The sequence below is a fragment of the Humulus lupulus genome, chromosome 5 (assembly GCF_963169125.1).
Source record: "Humulus lupulus chromosome 5, drHumLupu1.1, whole genome shotgun sequence".
Lineage (NCBI taxonomy): Eukaryota > Viridiplantae > Streptophyta > Magnoliopsida > Rosales > Cannabaceae > Humulus > Humulus lupulus.
The window spans coordinates 193,539,910-193,555,552 of NC_084797.1; the positions used below are offsets into that span (position 1 = coordinate 193,539,910).

Here is a 15,643-nt window from a genome sequence, read left to right on the forward strand (position 1 = left end):
AGGAGAAATAACAAAAAATGCACTGGAGTGCTCAAGAGAATCATAGTTGAGATGAGCCCCATTTTAGTCAAATAATTTTTAATACGACTAAAATACTTTGATGATTTTTCATTAAATAATTAAAAATATAAATTGATTTTAAAATTAAACAATATATTACTTAATTAAATAAACATAAATATTTTTAATTCAAAATATTTTTTTAAAAAACACAAAAAATTAGGGGTGTTCGTAGTGTGGGCCGTGTGGTTTTTTGCTAATTTATTGGACCGCACCGCATATGCGATTTGAGCAATTTTCTGAACCTCAAACCGCACCGCATAGTCCTCAAACTGTGGAGTGGTGCAGTGCGGTGTGGGCGGTTTATACCGATCGCCAAATAATTTAACAATTAAACATTATAATTAATAGAGATTCATATAAAGCTCATAGCTAAAGAGTGTTTAAATAAACAATAAATATACAACAAACTAATAAATTTTTAGCAAAACAATAAAAAATACAACAAAACTAATAACAAAGAAAAAAAAGTGATATAGAAGTAGAAGTTTTGATTAAGTAGGAATATATTTATGTTAAAGTACAATATGCGTTAGAATCCTATGAAACATAATAATTTTTCAAAATATTGTGTATATTATACTATATAAATATATATGCATTAAGTTTAAGTGTAGTAAAATTGAAAAAAATATATAAAAAAATTAATATATATAATGATGTGGTGAGGTGCGGGTTGAACTGCAATTATAAAACTCAAAATCGCAAACGGCATCACACTGCGCGGTTTGCCAAAAATACAAACCCAACCACATTGTGAAAGGTTCCAAACCGCAAATTGTGGTGTGGTGTGGTGTGGAATGTTTGTGCGGTTTGATGAACACCCCTACTAAAAATTATTTATCTAACAATCTAAAACAAAAATTAAACAATATTAAAGTAAAAAAAAAACTAAAACAAATCATAAAACCTAACCCTGAAGCTATTATCTTTTTCTTCTTCTTTTTCCTTATAGATGGCTAGACTGGTGGAGGAGATCGGCGTGGCAATTTCATTTGGCAGAGGAGATCAGCATGGGTCTGGAGTTTCTGAGGCACAGGGTCGTGCATGGTAGAAAAATGATGGATATGGTGCGACTAAGGCAGCTTTCGACACTCCCAGGTCCACCCAACGTAGCTTTTGGACCGATAATAGGAACGAGTGGAGAGCTTTTCATACAGCTGAGGCATGACACGAGCAATGGGTCAAGCTTGTCAGCTAGCAGAGGCACATGCAATAAATGTGGGTTCAGATGTGACTTTGCAATCTGGGTTCAGTGTGCTTTTGGCTTCAAATGTGGGTTTTGTTCACACTTTGCAATAAATATGGGTTTGCGTTCTTAATTTTTTTGGTTGAATATGGGTTTGCTTTTGAACTAGCAGAGGCATGGATAATAATTCTTGTAATCCTTATGCATAAATTTAGATTTCTTTAGTGTGATATTGGGTTTAAATCATGTTGATTTAGCTTATATTTGTTTTGTTATTGTGAATAAATTTGAGTTTTGTTCATCTTACTCCAGTCTTGGTTTTGTTCTCATGAAGGTATTGATGAATCATGGTTATTGATATTTCTGAGATCAAGTTTGTATGTTTTTGGATTTTGTTTAAATTTTTTTGTTTGTGAATCTAGAATGAAGAAGATGAACAATACATGAAATATAAGGTTTTTTTTTTTCATGAAGAAGATAAAGAGTAAAATTTGGACTGAATTTGCATTTCAATTTGTTGGTATAATATGTAGTTTATTAAGTTTGTTTTAATTTTTTGTTATAAAGTTTGGACTTTGATTTTAATTTGATTTTTTGTTTATTAAAATTAGTTTAATATTTTAATAATTAATTTTATTATTATAATATATTCCTTTAATTTTTTATTAAAAAATAAATTAAAATTATAATTTGGGGGGCACTTTAGTCATATTTAAAAAAGTTTGACTACTTAGGGTATTATTTTGTTCTGTTTTGTAAAATACAGGGTCTGAATCGTCATTTAAATTGTCCGATCGAGAATTTTTGCACAATACATGAGCCAAATTGGTATTTACCTTGTGTATTATTTGATATTATTTATTCTAATATGAAAGAATATTTTTTTTAATGTTATTTGTTCTTATTTTGTGTATAAGGAATAATTTATTTTAGAATTCAACTATATCAAATATTTTTATTATTTTAATAAAATATGAGTGTAGAAAGATTTTATCTTTTTAAACTTCTTTATAATTTTTTTAAATTTTTTTATAAGAGTTTAATTAAGATGAGCAGAAAAATAGTTTATACCAATTTTGATCTTGTATTTTACGTTAATTCCATGATGGACCCTTTATTTTAACAAATAGATTTTTGGATATATGTTTTGTCAAATGATTAAAAAGGGTCATGTGAATCCGGTTTGAGACAAAATATTTTTTGTCTTCAGATTTTTTTAACAAAATCATCCACTTAGAAAATATGTGAATTTGTAACAAACATATAAATTTTTTTATGAAGTTATATTTGAAAATATTTTAATTGAGTTCAAATCTAAAAGAATAATTTTAAACATTTTATATAATACAAGATTTAAAAATGTATTTTTTCCAAACATACATTCCATTGTGCAACTACATGATAATATAGGGAACAAAATGGTACAACCCCTTACCTGGTACCCACAACCACTACCTGAGTGTCGATCCACCGTTTCTCCTTTCCTTTTCTATTCACTCTCACAGCATACAACCCCCGATTGTGAATGAGTCAGTGATGACTGCCGAGAAACACCACCGACGGACACCAACCTTCAAGTCGCCTCAATCTCCTAGTCCCTGCGACAACCCAAAAATCTGAAGAGCTCCAATATCCCAGGCTACTTGCGCGTGACTCTACTTTCAGCCTGTCTATCTCCGACATTCTTTGACTCCGACGAGGTCCGAAATCCGATCCGAGGCTCTGGTCTCCTCCCTCCGTCCATTTATCTTGAATATCGTCACTTCTTCACTTTGCCGAATCCGAAGGTATTTTTATTTTAGCTTTAAAAGTTTGATTGAGAAAATGAGAAACTAATGGCTTGAATGAACTTTGAAGTTTGAAATTTGAATTCTAAATGTGTTCTGATGTGAGATATGTTGTTATTTTGAATTGGGTATAATTGAGATATGTTGTTCTTCCTTGGTTCTTATGCGGCTTTATGAATTTCAGGAAAATCCTTATTAGTTATTACTGTATTTTGCATTTTCATATAAAAAATTTCAGCTCAAGCTTTTTATAAATATTTCTCTTCAATTCACACTAAGAGAATCACTATCATACATAACCATACAATTCTAGGGTCATACTCATAAACTTAATATTGTCATAATTACATTAGCTATAAACAAATCAGTCCAGTATAGAAAAATTGCTTATAAAGTTTGGGCATCCGAGCCCTCTGGACATCACTTAGATCCATCATATAGGTTTTGGACAACACTTAGATCCATATGAGCTTCACTTAGGCCCAGCAATACTTATCTTCTTGTACCTGAAACGTTAGTGTCATAACATAAAAAGCCATAAAATAATACAAGAAAAAAAAAAGCCATATTTTTTAGAACTTTATTAAAAATCTCATATTAAATGTAATTTTCACTTATTTTATTAGGGTTTGTTTTATCTTCTATCTAAATCTTACATTTCTCTTACACGGTACGGTCATTATTTCTCCAAAAAAATTTCAGATCTCAATCGTCCACCCTGGTCCCTTTTCCTCTATCTCCCTCACTTCTGAACTTGTATCTATCTCGACGTTCTCCAGACTCCGCTACTCTCTCCATCTCGCCGTCATCCTCACTCAGGCTGTGGCTGTGGCTGTGGCACCCTCTTTCTTCGAAGTTTTCTTGCTCGGCTTTGGTATGCATGGCATTGTCTCCGGTGGTGGCGTGTTCTAAATTAGACAGGGTAATTGTATATTTTCTCTCCCTGTCAAGGGTTTGATGGTATTGATTGTTTGATGTTTGTTTTTTTTTTTACTGATGATTGGCGTTTTCATTTAGTGGAAAAGGTTAAGGGGTTTGCGTTTGTATTTTTATGCATGATTTTATCTGCTTTTGTTTTGTTGTTCTTAATCAGGATGACCCTAATCATGATTTTGTAAATATGAGTATGCTTAATGTTTTTTTTTTGACAAATTTTGGTTTTCTTTGTATATGTGTTTGTTTTGGTCTGTTAGTGTTGTTCGTAAAATGAATAAGCTTTTTGCTGTTTTGGATCATATGGATTATTTATTTGAGTTTAATTTTGGTTTTGGTAGATGTTAAGTGCATTTTTTTCCTTGTTTGTTCCTTTACTCATATTATTTCCAAATTCTTTGACTGATTATAGGTTTTATTAAATTCAAACTGGTTGTTTGGTTGTACAAGAATTTTATCTTTTACTATTATCAGGAATTAAGTATTTTTTTATCTACTTCTAAATATTTCTATTCTTAATTCTTCTATATTTTTTAAGTGTAGTTAAGTTATAAACTCTTACTTATTTATAAATCTAAATATAATACACGGCGTTGAGTTTAGTTTTCCGGGTTTATGTAAAGGACAATTAGTTTTTCATCTCTATTTCTTTAAACATATGTAGCTATTTAGTTTTTGCAGGAATACTAATTTGAATCTTGCTTATGTACTGATTTAATATTAATATGCTATAGGCATATTTAACAATATAATTAGTCAATGTTTCTTTAAAGCTTCCAGGGTTGAAATCAGATTGTATTACTTCAACACTTTCAATCTCAGAATTTTTTTTTCAAGGAGCAGATAACCATATTGAATTCAGTTTCACTAACCTTTTTGATGTTCCTATAAAGTTTCCAGAGTTGAAATCAGGCTATTAGTTCAACACTTTTTGAAAGTGAAATTATTCTCAGAATTTCTGTTTTAGGAGTTGGTTTTTCTTATTTTGGGGTTTTTCTTACTGATGAGAGAATTGATGGTGGGATAATTTTTCTGTATTTGTAGTGTGTTTGGGAATGCGGAAGGTTGTGTATACTTCTGAAATGTTGCATTGTTTGGGAATTAATTTTGTGTAGAGGAGCAATTGTTGAATATTTTTTTGAGAAGAAGCAACTGTTCAGTTTGGATGACTAATTAACCGGCACTTTTAAAGTTTTATTTTTTTAAAAAATCCATACAAATTTCTGTTATGCCTCGTTTGATAGCCATTTATGTAATTGGTAAAATATAGCAGTAGAAGGAGGTTGAGGCTAGTGGTACTAGACTACATTTATGAAAGATTTCCATTGGCATTAGTGAGCACTTTGAAGGCTTTGAAAATGAAACCGAATTTGAGTAGGTGTTACCTAAACATTGTGAATCTTTATTGATTGAAACATCAATTGGTTTCAGTAAAAGAAAATCATCTGTCGTTACGTGGAATGAATATCAACATTTTGAGTATTTTGGTGAAAGAAATGACATCATGTTTTTAAAGAAGATAATGGACTGTTGTGGGCCATTTAGTTGGAGAGAAATGACAGGATATTCTTAGATAAGGAGATCATAATGGACTGTTGTGGGCCCTTTAGTTGGAGAGAAATGGCAAGACATTCCTAGATAAGGAGATTGAGTTAGAGTGCATTTGGAAAGGAGTTAAGTTGTGGGTTGCTATATGGCTAAAGTGTGCCAAAGATTTTGCTTGTTTTCTTTTTCTGACTTGTCAAGGGATTGGGATTGCTCGCATGATGTAATTTGATCTAGGTTTTTTACTTCTATGTCAGTTTTTCAGGTTTTGTGAGTTTAGCTGTTGGTGCTTCGCCTCAGCCCGTGTCTTTTGTTTATAATTGTTCTTTACTTTAATATAATAGTAACATCATTTCCTTCTAGAAAAGAAGAAGAAGAGGAATGTACTTGGATGTTTGTGGGAGAGGGTTAAATTCTAGCTTCTACTTGTGCTTTAGTAGGTTAAAGAGGTTTTTTTCCCCCCAATTATTTGATTGTTGGAATAACTTCTGTTTGTTTTTTCAAATTTTTTTGATTAAACTATGATGCATGTCTAGGTTACTAGTTTGGAGTATAAAGTCATGGTTGTGTTAATCGCAATTATGCTTGGATGAATGCAAAGAGCTTAGAATACAAGAATCTTGCATTATATGAAAAAAGATAGTAAATGAAAGATATATAGCAGGATAAATGTGACTTAGTATAACATTAGCGTTTAAATATGTTATGTATATATTATTCCGCTCAATTTTCTCTATAAATCTTTAGTTGCATTATGTTGTGAAGTTGTTCATTCTCTAACATATTCGACTATGGAACTTGAAAGGTTATTGCTGTTGAGTGTAAATGGCGGGTTCAAGTTTAGGGTCGAAGTCTCTTAAGGAGTATCTAAAAAAATATGAGAGCAATAATGAAGATGAAAATAAAAAGAAGAAGAAGAAAAAGAAACAACAGAAAGCTAAGCCGGATGCCTCAGGCGTTTTAGTTGTTGATGAAGATCCGGTTTGGCAAAAACCAGTACAGCTTGAAGTAGATCAAAATGATTCTGCTGGTAGGTAGTGATTGATTGAATTATAGGGGCATTATATTTGCACCCAAGAATATATATAGGCACCATATTAATTAAAAAAAATTAATTTTAAAAATAATTTCTAACACTTTTTCTCTATTTTTTTTTTGACATTCTTTAATTTCTTTTTTTTGTTATTTTCAATAATTTTATTTTATATTGTTTTCATAATTTTTTTTAAATAATGTTATAATTTTGTAGATAAAATTTTTATTTTAACAAGTTTTTATATATTTTTTGTTTTAATTTTTTAATTTAAATATTTAAAATATATATTATTTATATATTTTTTTTGTTATGAAAAAGAAAATTTTTTTGAAAAATGTAAGCAAGTTGAAAAAATGTACTAATCAAATTTTGGGGTCCAAATATAATGCCTTTTGAATTATTATCCTTTAATTCATAGAGTTTATAAAGTTTTGACTTTTGAGTAATCTTTTTGGTCTTCTTTGTAGAGGAAGAGAAGCCCCAAATTGATGAAGATATTGAGGTTAGAAGAATGAGGAGGCTTGAGCATTTAAGAGCCATTCGTGCTTCTAATCCGATATCGGAGGATGGAAGTGGTTGGGTTACTCTCTCTCCAAAACATGCGAATTTGAATTCTGATTTGTCTCCACCTCGTAAGCATACAGCTAGAAATGACACGCCTTCGCCTGAACTGAAGCCTTCCGAAGTAGATAATGACTTTTCACCACCGCGGCAACGGCGATCATGCCACCATACCCCGTCACCAGAACCCGATAACCAAAACTCTGACTTGTCTCCACCTCGTAATGGTAGAGCAAGAAATGACACACCTTCCCCTGAACGTGATAGAAAGCCTGTCAAGGAAATTGTGGATTTGTCACCCCCTCGGCAGTGGAGAAGGCGCCATCACACACAGTCACCTGAACCTGACAAGGGTCACGTGGCTTTAGACCTTTCACCCCCAAGGAAAAGTAGGAATGATGGTGAGGAATTTGAATGATTTTTTTTCTTTCTTCATTGTCAACTATGGTATATAAGTTCAATTGAAACCTTTTGCAAACTGAGATTAGAACTAAAAAAATACTTCACATTATTATTACTTGTTTAGAAGACCCAACCACTTGATAAATTGTACCTAGGGACTATTTATAAAATACACTTTTTATTAATAAATAGAATACTGGTTCTAACAAAACCTGGTTCTTACCACTCACATCTGTCTGTGTTTCAGATCTTTCTCCACCAAGAAAAAATACGAGGCAAGTGTCTGCTCTAGATATGAAAGAGGAACGGAAAACTGGTTTAATTACTGGTCGAGACATGAGAGATGAAATTGCTAGAACTAAGAAGCAGGATCTTATGAGGTAAGCATTTCCTTATGTCACAAGAATCCAAAATTCATTTACATTTGCTATATGAGCCAGTTACATGAGATAACTGAAGCCAAAGCTCTTAATCATATTGTCACTTCCTTGTTCTGTTATAATGTGATAAAAGTTCTATTCATATAAAGCCTGTTGTTTTGTTTATTCTTCCTTGTAGATGCATGTTTAGTTAGTTTAGCAGCCTTTTTAATCATTTGGGTTGCACTCAATAAACCTGGGACAAAAAAGGGAAATATGTCCTAGCTCATTACCACATAAGATATTTTCTCTCCTTTTTTTTTTCACTTGGTGTACTTATATTTTTTTATTGTCTTGATGTACATCTGATTTTGTAGGTTTCAAGACATGGACCCTTCTATAAGTGGTCGAGGTGCTGAGCCTATATATCGTGATAAGATAAAAGGTCAGACAACTCTTAATTTATCAGGTCATTCTCCTGCATTTATGCTTCATCCTTGCCTCATTTAGATATTTTTGCAGGGGTACGTATAACGAAAGAGGAATTCTTGAAATCAAAACAAAAAGTAGAAGAAAAACCAAAGGTACTTGCCGAAGTTTATATAAATATTTAGCTAATAGGTCTTGTTCTTACTAACCTTCGATTATGGCAATAAGAAAAGGCTGCAGATAGTCTCAGTGCTAATTTGCAGTCTTTACATGTGGGGCTAAGATCTATCTCTTCATTTCTCCCTATTTTTGGGTATAATTGTTTAGATGTGTTTCTTATATTATAGTTGTTAGACAACTAACATTGTCATTATCTTCGATTGAATTTGCACTTTGATTGTTTCTCTACTTTCTATGGTCATTTTGTCCACATTTTGTCAGGAGATAAAGTTGGAATGGGGCAAGGGGTTGGCTCAAAAGCGGGAGGCTGAGGCTAAGCTTCAAGAATTAGAACTTGAGAAGGATAAACCATTTGCACGGACCAGGTAGATTCTAAGATACTTGTTGCCAAAAGTTATTTGTGATTTCTTTTGTGTTCATAATGTCGTACCATTTTTTTGCAGAGACGATCCAGAAATTGACAAATTGATGAAAGAAAGAATAAGATGGGGTGATCCAATGGCACATTTGGTGAAGGTAAGTAGGTAACAAAGCGACTATAGATTGTTAAGTGATTAAAACTACAACTTTTTAAATGCTGACTTGTGACCATTTTCACATATTGCAGAAAAAGCAATTTGAACCTGCTCTCTCCAACTTTGGGGATAGTGAAAAGATGAAAGAATCAGGATTTATTATCCCTCAGGATATCCCTAATCATAGCTGGTTGAAAAGAGGATTAGATGCTGCGCCAAATAGATATGGTATAAGACCAGGAAGACATTGGGATGGTGTGGATCGTAGTACCGGTTAGTTGAATTCCAAAATACAATTCAGTCAGATGCCTTTATTTAACCTTCAGTCTAGTGAGAACAATATTATAGACAGAGCAGCATTTCTAAATATTTGGATTGTGTTTTGTAGGATATGAGAAAGAACTATTTAAAAGGAAGAATGAGAAACAAGCTACTGAAAGGGAAGCTTATCTTTGGTCCGTAGCTGATATGTGATTGAATCAGGCCTCCATTGTCAATCTGTATTCTTAGGAGATTTGTGGATGCCTTTCGTTAGCGAACTGCTGACATTTCTAGCAACTAAATTAGATTCATGGTCACAAGTGTTGTTTCTTCTAGCTGTTTTCTATTGGTTGGAACTAAATTGAGAGGCAAAAAATACAGAGAGAACTATCCATCCTTTGGGATGCAGTTTGTGCTAGTATATCGAAGTAATATTGTATGCCATTTGGTATTAGTTTCAAAACCGAAACATCTCGAGCTGTGAAGTTTTAAACTATGTATAACTTATACCATAATTTCCCTTGCAAAAAAATGTGAAAGACTTGTACCATAATTTTATTGTAAACCGATCACTTAATGTTATTGTACCAAATTTTATACTCAAATTGTATAGAAATTATGTAGGCTACCATTTTTTTTCATTTCTTTTCATAAATGTGGATTTTTTCAGATTTTGCATATACAATGATTTTTTTTCTAAATTAAGCTAATTATATGCATAAACATTTCTATTTTTTTTATGGTGGTTTGAATTATTTCCATATTTCAATAATTAGCTTAGGGTTTTGTGTTTTTTTTTTTGTACTTTTCCCTCAGTACACCATTCTATTTAAACACCTCGTAATTTTTAAAAAATTCTTTCCTCGTACCTTCTGCAAAATTTCCCTAAATAATTTTTTATTTTTATTTTTCTACCTTTATAATTTATTAGTAAAAAAATAAAATATTTTTTATAGTGTTAATTAAAAATTAATAATACTTTTTTTAAGAAATAAAAAATTTAATCACAATTTTTAATTTATTTTTAAAATTCAAAACAAGAACAAAATATAAACATGAATAATCTAAAATTAAAAAAAAAGTTTATATCACTAGAATTAGAATAATTAGTAATGTCAAAAGATTCAATTTTCTTGCTTCTAAAAATTAAAACATGTTATTCTTTTTATGTAATTTTTTTATCGAAAATTAAAAAACTAATTAATATATAAGTGATGTATCGAATATTTTGGTGGTATAAAAGAAAATAAATTATTATTATTACCTCTTAATATTTGATAAGAATAATTAGGTCAATAACCAAAATAATATATTTGGTAAGAGAATGCTAAAGGGCATCAATGGTGCCTAACAACACGTGATACAATGAAATGTTATTACTATAATTTAGTATCGGGTTTCACATATTTTAATTTAAAATATAATATGTGAGACTATACTAAATTGTACCAATCAAAATAAGATAGTGTTGGACACTATATGTGTCTTATAGCAATGCTCATTTGATAATAATAAATTATTTAAAATAGGTGTAAAGAGAAAAAAGAGAGGTGTCAATAGTCACACCTTTTTTTTCTTTTTTATATATATATATATATATATGTATTATTGACCTTAGATTTTTAGATTATTTTTTGTTCCAGATTAGGTTACCATCAAAGTAAATATTTATTCCAAATTAGGTTACTCTTTTAGATAACATAAAAGTAACGGGTACATTGAAAACCAACAACAGAGAAAGTAATCTGATATATTGAAATCCATATGAAACCAATAATAAATACATAAAACTAAAAGTAACCTAACACCTTGAAAATCATAGCCAAACTAACAAAAAAAAAAGAAAAAAGAACTAAAGGTAACATGGTACCTTGAAGTATGCCTTGTGAATAAAAACAAAAAGTAACTAAGAAAAATCTATGTAAGCCTATTTAAAAAAAAACACATAGTACCATAAGTAACTTGGTGTAATCATATGGCAATAGAAGCAAGAACAAAGCAGGTACCTGCTTTTGAATTTGACTGAATAGTACAAAGTATGTACCTCATATATTTACCAAAACTAAAAATTGTAAAATAATAAAATTTATTAGACAAATAGGTTATAACATTAGTAAAGTTTTGCCCCTAAACTTTTTTGCATAGTAAAAATTTATGAAAATATACCATTTTATTTCATTCTGTCTATTTTTTAAACCATTTGCTAAACTCCCCTATGCTTCAAACTTTATAGGTTCTTTACATTAGTATTTATAAGAAGAGAAATGACAGCAGTAGCAGAAGCGAGAGCTATATGACAAAGAACAACTAATTGTTAGGAAAATATATGTTATTTCAATGGAAATGGTAAGAATTATTACAACTCTAGAAAAGATAATACAAATAAACAAGATTGATAAAATAATGTTACAAATTTATGATTGAAAAATACAAATAAATAAGAGAAGAATTAGAAGAAGAGAATGAAAAAATACAACTCTAAACAAAATGATACAAATAAAGTAAAAGTGTTTGTAACAAAAGAAATGAAAGATTATAACTCATAAACAAGAAATACAAGTAAATAAGAAGAAAAACAATAGTAGAAAATGTAAGAACCAAAATAAGAAACTATCACTCACACAACCAAAGTGAAGAGTGTTGGGGATCACCAACTTGAACAAGGTTTGAAACCTTTGTCCAAAAGCTTATTTCCCCCTAACTCAAGCACTAAGGGAACTCACACAATTGTTTGGAAATAGCTTTCAGGAATGATCAAGCCTCTAGGTGTTTTCTAGCAAAGTGCTCTAATGGATTGAAAAATCGTGTCTTACAAGTGAACAATAGGCTCCTATTTATAGAGTTTAGAGACACTTTCAATTTCAAATTACACCAACCCCCATGACTGTTACCAATGATCAATTGGATGTTTATGGAATTAAAAATGAGATTTGGGAGTTATTTGTATTTTTGGAGTCGTTCAAAAAGTTGAAAAAACCAGCCACTCTGCCTGTGACAAGGAGTATTAGTGGCTGTGGCCACTGGTCTCTGTTCCCCAGGCCGCAGCCACCAACACTCCTGGCCGCGGCCATTGGCCAATTTCAGCACACAAAATTGTGCTGTTTTTTCCAAACGGTTCCAATCTATTCCCAATTGATTTTGTAACCCCCAAACACATTATTGGGGATAAAATCATATCTCTAACAACAATTTCACTTATGTCTTTAAGAAATTCAACTCAAAATTGTGTAACTACAAATCTACATAATAATGGGCAATATTTGGAAGTTACAAATTTGTAACTGAATTTGTAACACCAAATATGTTACATATTTGGATATTCACATATATCTAAATATTGTAACTTTTTTTTATATGTTACAATATGTGACACTCTTTGTCACATTTATTTAATCTAAAACATTATATTATAAAACAATATAACATTATATTATATTATAAAATAATATAACATTCCCCCACTAGATTAAATAGTTATCTATTGTAACATTTATTTAATCAATCAACATTATATTTTAAAATATAACATATCCCCCACTTGATTAAACAATAACTCTCTCTTATAGAAGCCATTACATTGGTGCATAAAATAAAGTGTTTTTCAACTTGAACTTTACTATAGTGTAATCATCACAAAATTTGTTGAAAATTTGGTTGCATAAGGCATTGAACCATATTTTCATGATAACAAATCGATGATAACACACACACCTTTGCCATGTTCAATTGAGACCTCTATGTCTCGCTTTGCACCATTAATGGCCATGTGCACTTTCCATTCATGGACGTTCTTGAGAATACTCCAAATTCTCATGAGAGGCGGCACCACCCCTGGGTCCATATAGGTAGGACTCTTATAGTATTTTGTTACCAAAAATACTTGTCTTCACAAGACTGGATTCTATTAAAAAACCTCTTGGTTTTAACCCTCAATTTGGTAACTCACAAGTACTCAACATCTCAAATGGGACTTGTTTTGAGTACAACTAATATTCACTTGATTGACTTGTTATTACCTATTGAACCTAACACTATTTAAATAACTAGTGTTAAGATAGGTTACCATCAATCGTGAATCTTTTTATGGAGTTTTAGTCCCATCTCTCGAGATGATGTAGCCACTAAATCTGTAACGTCCCAAAATTACCTAATAAGGCTTAGGGCCTTGATTGAGGGGCCATGATGGCAATATATGGAGTTATATGTTTATTTGATATTTTTTTTGTGATTATGTGAGTTATATGATAATATAACTAGTGGTACATGTTTAGGGGTATTAAATATGCACGTGGGCCCGTTTCTTATTAGAAGGGTAACTTTCGTAACTTGGCCCATTATGAGCATAATTGTATATATATGTGCATATATGTAATATATGTGTGAGACCACATTATTATGTGGGTTTATTTGAGTTACTCGGCACGAGACGATCCTAGCGAGCAAGTTAGCGGGAAAGTCACAACGGGACCCAATACCAGACTTGGGGCGAGTCAAGGGGTATTTTGGGTATTTGGAATATAATTGGGTTATTGGGTAATGAGATTGAATATTTGGGGACATATTGGGAGTTTGTGAGTTTAGGAGGGAATATTGGGGAATTTGACCATTTTTCCCTCGGGGACAGTTTTTGGTACCTCGAACCTCGGGGTTAGCTTAAGTCACTTAAGCCCCAAGGAAACAAAAGACAAACACAAAAACACTCCTCACTGAACCGACTCACTCTCTTTCTCTCTAAACTTCACTAAGCTAGTCTTTGAAGAATTGGGAAGGATTTTGGCTAGAAACCAAAGAATTGAAGGCTTGGGATTGGGATTTGGAAAGCTTGTGGTTAGGGATCATCATTCACAGCTAAGGTAACAATCTAATCCTTGTGTTTAACTGATTTATGTAAGAATTTGCAGCTGTTTTGAGGTGTTCTTGAACCTTCTAGCTCAATAATTGAAATTGGTGTTTTGATGAGTTTAGTAACTAGATTTTTGTTGGGTTTTGCTGCTGGAAAGATGTTAGAACTATTGTGGTGATTGAATTATGGTTTTATGGTGAAATTGGGATAGTTTGGGTTGAATTCGGTTGTTGAAAATTGAAGAAAATCTGGGTTCGCAAGGCCAAGTCGCGATTCTATTCTTGAGGGGCCGCGACCTAGCTGAACCCAGGGCCCAGGGAGGCCTCTGTCTGGGAGGCACGCTGTGACCCTCAAGGGCAGGTTGCGGCCCGCCTGGGCAGTTTTGGCCTTGGGAAGTTTTTAAGGACGGGAACCTTTTCCTTAGGGCTCGGGATCGATTCCACTACCTAGTTGAGTGGAATTCGAGGCCCCAGAGGCTAGGACTCGGTCCGGAAGCCTTTATTGCTTGTTATTGATGGAATCCTATTTTATGGTTGTGACTAGGTTATCGCTAGGGGCTCAGAATTGGGATCGTGCTCGAGGGTCATCCGTATTTTACGTGCTAGTCGAAAGGCTTAGGACTAAATCAGCAACATACTATTACGTTGGCCGACCCTATGGTCGTTGGAAAACCAAAGGTGTTGGGATAGCCCTATGGCTAGTTACTCAGAGCTAAGGGCAAGGGCCCCAGGTGACTCTATGGTCACATAGCTAGGGCATAGGCCTCAGGGTTGGCTCTATGGTCAACTGTTCAGGCAGCAGCCCCAAATTGGTCCAATGAATATTTGTTTGCAACTGAATGACTGTATGTGTAGGTTATTATTGCTGGACATGCTAGATAAGTATCTGGGAATCTGTATTGTTCTATTTATGCACTCGTATAGTTTTCTTGCTGAGCCTTGACTCACGGGTGCTTTGTGGTGCAGGTAAAGGGAAGGGAAAGCTTGACCAACCATAAGTTGGAGAGCTTTGGTGACGGTGTGTACATATGCGGCTGCTCGACCACGTCGACCGAGGATATCTCAGAGGAACTAGGGTTGTAGCCCTGTTTTTGCCGCTTAGGTCAGCTGGATGTAATTTTTGATATACCTACACTACTTTAAGAATTTAGTTGTAATATTTTGGGATCCCATTAATGTATGAAACTTTTTAAATAAAAGTCAACGGTTCATTTGACTAAAAATTTTAACCCTAACCCTTGACATTAACCATAGTTACACATTTTAAGCCAAATGTCTTGATTAGCAAGTCTGACACATTTTAAAGTACACAGTGTAACGGTCCTGGATTAAGAGGATGTTACAAAATCTCTCGTTAGTGGCTTAGTGAAAGGATCCGCCAAGTTTTCACTTGTTCTCACATAGGATATTGAGATGACTCCTCTCTGAATCAATTCTCTTACATATCCATGTCTTAGAATAATGTGTCTAGACTTCCCATTAAACACTGTGTTGTATGCTCTAGCCAATGTTGCTTGGCTATCACAATGTATCGATATAGTGGA

General features: G+C 32.6%; 1 protein-coding gene across 5 annotated transcripts; it reads left to right on the top strand.

Annotated features, from left to right (window-relative positions):
* Window positions 1-2,634: 2,634 nt before the first annotated feature.
* On the top strand, window positions 2,635-9,862 carry LOC133777985 (uncharacterized). Of its 5 annotated transcripts, none has more exons than XM_062217784.1 (11): window positions 2,636-3,036; window positions 3,739-3,958; window positions 6,320-6,544; window positions 7,018-7,512; window positions 7,761-7,893; window positions 8,250-8,317; window positions 8,395-8,456; window positions 8,743-8,846; window positions 8,925-8,997; window positions 9,089-9,269; window positions 9,385-9,862. In XM_062217784.1, exons 3-11 carry the CDS (start codon window positions 6,340-6,342, stop codon window positions 9,468-9,470), a joined length of 1,407 nt encoding a protein of 468 aa, XP_062073768.1. In that variant the 5' UTR covers window positions 2,636-3,036; window positions 3,739-3,958; window positions 6,320-6,339; the 3' UTR covers window positions 9,471-9,862. The 5 variants fall into 5 exon arrangements, with proteins under 5 accessions (XP_062073770.1, XP_062073768.1, XP_062073769.1 ...); XM_062217785.1 differs by having other exon boundaries at window positions 3,816-3,958; XM_062217786.1 differs by lacking the exon at window positions 3,739-3,958 and having other exon boundaries at window positions 2,635-3,036.
* The last annotated feature ends 5,781 nt before the right edge of the window (window positions 9,863-15,643 follow it).